The following is an 8,201-nucleotide window of genomic DNA, read 5'->3' as shown; positions in this document are numbered from 1 at the left end:
GGAATTCGAAATATGTTAATTAATTAAGTCTATAGCTGACATTAATTAATTAATGGATGTTTCTATCTGAAGCGCGGGAAATAAATCAAATGCAATTAAAGGAAACCCGGAATACTTGTAATTTCGGATTTGGAAGGCAGTGCAATATTACTTCTGTAGTGACTGCTCGTAATATTCCAATATAAGCTTATATTAAATTGTGGGTTCAATTTAATTAGTAAAAAAGCTAATTGGGTGAGGCCTGTTCCAAATTCTTCCTTAGATCCCTGACTGGGTCCAATATGTGACTTATATAAATAGGAGAATAAAGGAGACAGAAGATACACTTTTTGATATACAAAATTTTCGTCCCCCTCTAGAAAGAGAGAGCTCGAAATTTGTGTTCTCTCCGTGAGCAGTTTCTGTCTTCCATTATTCGAGTCCTAGTACGTTGGTGAGATTTGCCCACACAAATATCGGCGTATAGTCCGGGACACCAGTCAGAAGATCCGAGGTCTTGTATTGAAGATCTTCACGTGGAGACGGAGCAAGCCATCATCGATTCTTGATTGAATCTACAAGCTAAATTGGCTAATTCTGTAGTAAGCATGCTTTAGGGATTTTATGTGCTAAAGCATGTTTTTAATTCAAGTTATGAGCATGATACATGTGATAATTACGCGAATAGAATTTGTTTAAATAATCTCCTAAATAGATCAAGTTTATATGATCGGTAAATCACGCACGCTTCCGCTGCCAACCCCTTCATTCTGTATTGAATTGGACCAAATTAAAAACTATAGGTCAATCATTTTTTTAATTTCAATCCAAATATACTGTTGGACTGGCTCAGTTACATTTGACCTAAATCAATAACTTGCATCGGTACCATGATAGAAATTCATAGGTTATTCTAAAACCAACAATGATGAGAGAAATGATCATTGAAATCAATATGAGAAATTGTTATACTCTCTTTGTCCCATTCAAATGTCCATATTTTTTAGTGGCACAGAGTTTTAGGTGGACTATTAGTTTGTGATAAAGTACAGTGGTAAATGTGATTGAATATTTTAATAATAAGGGATGATAGAAGAATTTATTTATATATATAAAAAATGGACATCTTGAATGAGAAAAACTAAAAAAGAAAGATAGATATCTTGAATCGGACGGAGAGTAGTAGTTATTTTGTTTGATTTGCCAATAAAGAGTGAAAATTTCCGACAAAAATCTATCAATTTGTGGGGCACTAGCCCAAGCAAAAATAGATCAAAGTCTAGTCGAATTTTGTATTGAGACAGAAGTGGGAATGGTGGCGAAGATTATTCAAGAATTGGAACTAAGCATCAAAGAAAAATGAAAAGGAAAAAAGAAAGAAAGATGTAGGGAGCACTATCTACGGCTAATTGCAAAAGCCAACCCTTCATTTCTCTGCCTTTTTTAAGAGTCAAAAAATGATGTGTGCTTTCAAGTCATTAACCTTAAATTTATTTTCTGTGGAATCTCTCGTTGTTTTCAACTCAGCTTGTCCAAAAATTCTATCACTATAATTGCTGAAATTCAACTTTTGATTGCTCTATCACTATCAGGTTCTAGAAGTAGTACATATTTAAATTAACTAGCTTTTACTCTGATTACAATTGTGAAGATCACAAATTGCATCATACAAAAATCTTGACTACATCCAAATGAATAATAGAAAGGCTGAAGCCCTGTGTATATCTCTACATCTGATACATACCCAATCTCTTCAACTGTACATATTACATGTAAATGTAGTTAGTTTTCTGTAATTTGTTGTCAAGTGCCAAGAACATATAGTAAACACACTTTCCTAAATCTACAAAATAGTGTAACTAAAATCAACCAATGCTCAATCGAGAATCGGTAGATCTTAGATTGGTTTCACGTCTTGGGATGCCAATCTCGCAAGCATTCACCCTTGCAGCAAACCGTAGCGAACATAGTGATTCGCCCACGGATACAGGATCCGGTGAAACATTCACAAACATCAAAGTCTTTGAATCTCCACCTAAGCAAGGCTGCATTTTTATATGAACAACAACAAAAATTCCCAATGTTAGCATTTCTAACATAGTCAATCACATAACTTCTCACTATAAGGAAAGCTAAAGATTTACCTGGAGAAGATAAGTGAGCTTGGAATTCCTAAACGGCACGTGCTCCTCTTTCTTCGCCAAGGCAAAAATGACATCACTTAGCGATGATAAACTTTTATTGATGGCCTGATCGATTGTTGATAATAAGTCAGAGAGTTCAAGAATTTTGCAAGGAACAACTCAAGGTAACTCTGCTTCGATACCTGAGTTTCTTTAAGCCGATCCCCAGTCGAACCACTCTTGGAAAGACGCTCACTACCAGCAAGATCAATTAGATTCAGCACACCTTGTACTTGCTGATGAGTGCTCTATACAACATTAACAAGCCTCAGTAAGATGCAAATTACGCAACAGAGTTCCGAAAGAGGCACAGACTGCATAATGTGGAGCAAATAGTAATAATACCTCATTAACACCGGCTATTCTTAGTGTAAAGACAAAATGGCTCCTTGAAGATTGTTCATTCATTTGGGTCTTGCCAACAGATCTACAGAAATACATTCAGAAAGTAAGCACAAAAGATCAATAATGCTTTACATAGTCTGTATATTTTTTTCATACCTGCTCTGTGCCGCCCGTTCTAGGAGATAGGAAACTTCCCTGCTACTGCGGACATCAAGAACAGTAAGATCAGAGACAAAGGTGTTGCCATTTGCATCGTGCTTGATGGCATATTGCTTCGCAGAATTTTCTACTCGTGATGCATCAAAGGTTGATTTGTTTGTTGATAACAGGTCACGTATTGCTTCATTGTATATTTCAAGCATTGACACCTATACATGTAAACAATTTTAGCCAAAATATACCTGTATATTCTTTGAAAACGCATAAATGAAGGACCACAATTTCATCCACACCTGCATCTCATACTTCCATCCTTGGGCTTCAAGCATTTGTTTTGTTTGAAATACTTGCTCTAGTGATCGTGGAATTAAACCTTTCTGATCTAGTAGGCCCGGCTTACCCATCATCGTATATGTCTTACCAGAGCCTGTTTGCCCATAGGCAAATATGCAGACCTGATATGAAATGCAATCAAATTAATATAGTTTGTGAATTAGCACCAATGTGCAACTTCCATCATAGGAAAATGAAGCTCCGTAACATAACATAAGTACAGTTCCTTTTGATGATACCAAAGTCCTAAAAAAAACTATCCAAATTTGGCAAGTAAATAAGTGACTGCTAAAACTTACTAATAAGTTTGTAGAGTTTTCTTATCAGTGATCAGCAATAACTCTAGTAAGAATATTAGAAAATGGTTCTTCAGTTCAGTACAAATGGTACTACCTTATATCCGTCAAGCGCACTTTGAACAAGCTGTGATATCTCCACAAAGACATCTTCTTGTGAGTTATCAGGCACAAATACTTTGTCAAAAGTGAAAGAATGCTTTTGCCCTTGCAGGAAAACAAAAGGTAGAAAATTGAGAGATTATTGACATGAGAGCTATTAATATACTAATAATACATACTACTCCCGCCGTCCCCTAAAATAGAAACTCTTTCCTTTTCGGTCCGTCCCCTAAAAATAGAAACTTTCTTTTTTAGGAAATTTCCACTAACACACTTTTCTTTCTATCTCTCTCTTACTTTACCAATTTTGCATTAAAAAACCATGTCGTTTCAAAAAGTTCTTATTTTTAGGTAACAGGGGGAGTATAAACAAGATTTAGGGAAATGGACATACCATTTTGGCTCAAATCAATGCCTCGACCCTGCGCTTCCATTGATGTTGGAAATGAAACAACTTTTACATCATTTCCAACCCCATCATCGGAAAGCAAGGGTCTCACTCTACAGAATGCACGAATATTCCCTTTCAACTCCTGTATTAGCAAGGATTCTAACCAGACTAAGATATCAAAAAATAAATAAGAAAATAACTTAAATTTCTAACAATAGGAGAGTGTAGTTATATAAAATCAAATAGTTTGTGTATAACAAAGTACCAGAATAGTGTTATGCAATTTCTTGCGCACTTTTTCCCCCTCTACAATCTTCAAGTCTGCATCAGCTAGACGACTTTTCAACTCAAGAATGAACGCCTGATTCTCCTCAAATTCAGATCTCGTTTGCATAGCTGATAGATCGGAAAGCTAGAAAGGAACAAAAAAAATGGCAAAATGAAACAAAAACAAAGGAATTTCTGTTAAATAAATTGCATTATGATAACATTAAAAAGGTCTTGGTATAAATTGCAAATTTAGCCCATATGAACAACCTGCAATTTCTGTTGGGCGGAAGCAAGCTGTTCATGTAATCTCCTTATCTGCTCACTTTGAACCAAGCATGTTGACTGCAGCAAATAAATATATCCATTAATCAAAACATTTCAAGCCTTCGCCCCAAACCATCAATTGAAATGCAAACCTCCAGTTCCACTGTTTTAGTGCTCATAGTCTCCAAGTCTGCTGTATACTTTTCAGTACATTCCTTGAAATTTGAAACTTCAGATTGTAACCCTTGAACTTGTGATAAATGTCTATCACGGTCCTCCCTCACTTGTTGCAGATCGCCTCTCAAGCATGAAACTTCACTGCCTAGTGCTTCTTTCTGCTTGATTGCCTCATCTTGGGATGCCTTTGACGATCAAGTATGAAATAAGTCATTTTCAAATAGTGTCATCTACATGACTATCGTGCATTTTGCAATCTCAGGTAACACTGAAGGAAACAAACTAGAACTAGTCTAACATGTACATATGGAACTATGTAAAAACCATGTGAAAATTAGCAAAAAAAATGATTGTAATAAAAAATTATTAAAGCACAACAAAAAATAACCTACTGTGAAAGACCAATCAGCATATGTAAATCACATATTCCACATTTTGAATTTTTAATATATAGAGATGGCAGTCGTATATCAGAAGAAACCGATCCCACATTGTTGTGAAAGTGATGTCATTTGGTGAACACAAAAAGCCACACACTGGCTATTATGAGATAAAATGCTTCAGACCAATGTTCAGCTACTCTAATAAACAGATCTAACCGTAACTGGGCATATCCTTAAAGTGCTCCACTTCTTTAACCTATACTCATATTAGGAACATGAATAATTACTTAACATTTTCATGCAAAATGAAAAGAACAGATCTTATGAAAGAAAAAAAAACCATAAAAACCTTACTCGTGACAAACTAAGCTGCTCTTGCAGAGAAGTATATTGGCCCCTTAGAGAGCTAAGGTTTTCCACAATGGCTGCCTTTTCTTCCTGAACACGCTTGAGCGTTGTGTTTGTTGTTTCAAGATCTGATTGAAGCCTACTGTTCCACTGATGCAAGCTCGTGTTGAACTCTTGTAACCGCCTATATGTATCATTAAGTGACTGAACCTACAGAAGGCAGACAGCCAGTGATGACAATTGTCAGCGTTGCACTCAGATGAAATACGTTTACTTCAAATTACAAGCATTCACGACCTACCTTCTGGTTGGCACTAGTGTTATCTAGCTGGCTTTGTCTGAGATCTTCAGAAAGAGAAGCTTGTAATTTCTCCGCAGCAACTCTCGAGTCTCTTTCTCGAGCCAAAGAATCCAATGCTTCCTAGTAGATTCATTCATAAGTTCAGTTCATAACAAGCCAAAAAACAGGAACATGAAACTACTTTCGATGCATGTCAGCCTCGTACCAATTTATCAGCTTCCTCCTTTGCAAACTTTGATTGCAGCGCCTCCAAATTTTTCCTCAGCTCCATAATAATAGAGTTCAATTCATCTGCCCTGGCCTTCATCACCAACTCTGGGGAGAGCCACAAAATGTTAACAAGTAAACAAAGACCGTTGTTGATGAGACGACGAACCATCATACCTGTATCACCACACTTTTTTTCTGCCAATTCCAACAGTTTCTCAATTTTTTCCTGCTCTTCAACACAGTTTGCTTCAAGCTGCATAAACCATTTGATGCACTGCTTAAGCCTTTTAATGAAATCAATCATTTTGTCATTCTTCTCCTGCAACACAAATCAAGCATGAAACTTTTGTATGATATAACTAATAATTGAAATATCCACTGCAAACGCACTCTGTAATTCAAATTTTTCTTCAACTTCTCATTGAGTAATGTCTCGACATCATCTCTGCTGAACTCAATTGCACCACAATCAGAACCAGAATTGCTTGGAATTGGGGGTAGATCTTGGGCCCCATTTACAATTGAAAATGCTTGACGAGCTTGAGCTCGTGTTGCCATTTTTGTGCTTCTTTTCTTATCTATGGAAACCTCATCGATACTACTACACTTGCTATGTATAATTTAAGAGAAGATAAAAAGGTTATATGCAGAAATGTAGAAATTAAGCAACAACAGCTTCAAAAATGGGGGAAATCGCAGCAATTTGAAAATTATAAAAGAGAATTACATTAATGGAAGAGAAACTGATTTGAGAGGAGCCTTATTCTGGTTCTTGGAAGCCATTTGAGTGAAGAGGGAGTGGGAGGGGATGGTTTGAATTTGATGGTGGGGCCGTGGTTTGTTGCAATGGAAGCTAAGGCTAAAAATTGAACATTGCTTTGAATTGCAGGGATCGGAAAAGAAAAGAAAATTTGAATTGGAATCACAGATTAGAGAGAGAGAGAAATTATTCTTGATTCTTTGCTGAAGCTTTTGATTATCTGGGAAAATTGGGTGCTGCTACTTTAATCAAGTGGAGATAAAGTAAATGGAGAGCCGGCTAGCGAAGGAGAAGGCTGAGCGCCATTTGAAATTGTCTGGTTAGGGAGATCCGTTGTAAATATAATTTCTCCAAAATAGACTAGTTTTTCTTTATATTAGACAAGAAAGTTTTCAATAAATAATAGTCAATTAAATCATTAAATTTACTCAAATTCTGGTCACAATGTTTAAAATTTTTTCCTCTGTCTCATCTATGCACAAAGCAATAATATTTCAATAAAACAATAAAAGAATTAAGAAAATACGTCGTTTTGAATATCGTTAAAAGGTGATATTTTGTAAATGAATGGGGCGATTGAGAAAAATTGAAACTTCGTGATTTATTATTTCAATTTCAAAGCTTATGATTGATCAAACTTTATGATTTAATTAGCTATTAATCCTATTTGGAATGACATGATAGACAGGAAAAATTATTGAGTATTGTTAATAGAGAATAAGACTCACCTTATTAAAAAGAAAATATTTTAAAAATAGAAATTTACTAAAGAAAATATTTTAAAAATAGAAATTTACTAATTTTGGTAGAGACTAACCAAAATGACAAAGTTTCACAAGTTACTTCAGTTATTCTTTTATAGCAAAAGATAAAATACAGTATCTAATTTCTATTCTTTTATTCTGTCTTCACCCCACCTCTCATATCTCTCCTCTGTCCTACTTTCTTTTATGTCCCTTTAATTCATGAAACATAATTTTTTTTATGTATTAAAAAACGACTCAAAGAATGTGAGACAAAAAGGAATATAGTGTTTATGTTTCATGATTAATATATTAATTGAGATATTTCTCCGGAGATCATAAATTTTAAAAATTGATGTTTTAAAGTTAGACAATGAAAAGAATGAAATATAATAGGAAAAAAAGAGTGCAAAGAAACGAATAGTTTTTGTAAAAAAAATGATTCAACCATTTTGGAATTGTTCGAAAATAATAACTCAACTACATTGGAAATGGAGAATAGATAACATTTAATTTAAATTTCAACTATTTTGAAACTGTTGGAAAATGAGTACTAGCTAGCTACTTCAATTCAAGAATTATAGGACGATAAATCAAATATATGTAAGCCTTGTCACGACTTGGTGTGTATCTAGAAGAAAAATCTCCACTGTAATAATAATAAAAAAATTGAACTGGGAATTGAGAAGAGAGGCAATGGGCAAAGGACGTCACCGGAGATTGATAGCGGCTTGTGAGAGAATAAGGTGAGAACCGTGAGATTGCAAATTACGTCGGATTGTGAGAGATAGGGTTTCCTATTAATATTCTCCAAATATATAAATAAATTAATAAAGGATTTATAAATTATAGATGAATTTATTTATGATTTTAATCTAAAAAATAAATTATATTACTCCTTCTATTTCCTAAATACATAAACTCTTTCATTTTTGGTCTGTTTCCTAAAAATAGAAA

At 34.7% G+C, this 8,201-nt stretch overlaps 1 protein-coding gene across 1 annotated transcript; it reads right to left on the bottom strand.

Moving 5' to 3' along the window:
* Positions 1-1,590: 1,590 nt before the first annotated feature.
* On the bottom strand, positions 1,591-6,818 carry LOC121785733 (kinesin-like protein KIN-14N). The gene is made up of 16 exons (XM_042184152.1): positions 6,132-6,818; positions 5,916-6,060; positions 5,737-5,846; positions 5,532-5,651; positions 5,237-5,440; positions 4,475-4,684; positions 4,326-4,400; positions 4,054-4,200; positions 3,792-3,930; positions 3,393-3,502; positions 2,960-3,121; positions 2,664-2,875; positions 2,508-2,589; positions 2,306-2,410; positions 2,124-2,228; positions 1,591-2,024 (listed from the first exon to the last, which is right to left on the bottom strand). Exons 1-16 carry the CDS (start codon positions 6,297-6,299, stop codon positions 1,845-1,847), a joined length of 2,274 nt encoding a protein of 757 aa, XP_042040086.1. The 5' UTR covers positions 6,300-6,818; the 3' UTR covers positions 1,591-1,844.
* Between the last annotated feature and the right edge of the window lie 1,383 nt (positions 6,819-8,201).

This window comes from Salvia splendens, chromosome 22, assembly GCF_004379255.2.
Source record: "Salvia splendens isolate huo1 chromosome 22, SspV2, whole genome shotgun sequence".
In the NCBI taxonomy this organism is placed as follows: domain Eukaryota; kingdom Viridiplantae; phylum Streptophyta; class Magnoliopsida; order Lamiales; family Lamiaceae; genus Salvia; species Salvia splendens.
This window is presented reverse-complemented; position numbering and strand designations above follow the sequence as displayed.

What these genes read in the sequence shown, in the direction of transcription:
- LOC121785733 (XM_042184152.1), bottom strand. Translation starts at nt 6,299, where the DNA reads ATGGCAACACGAGCTCAAGCTCGTCAAGCATTTTCAATTGTAAATGGG. An exon ending in CTAAAACAGTGGAACTGGAG is followed by an intron (nt 4,401 to 4,474) that starts GTTTGCATTTCA and finishes TATTTGCTGCAG; the next exon opens with TCAACATGCTTGGTTCAAAG. An exon ending in AATTGCATAACACTATTCTG is followed by an intron (nt 3,931 to 4,053) that starts GTACTTTGTTAT and finishes TTGCTAATACAG; the next exon opens with GAGTTGAAAGGGAATATTCG.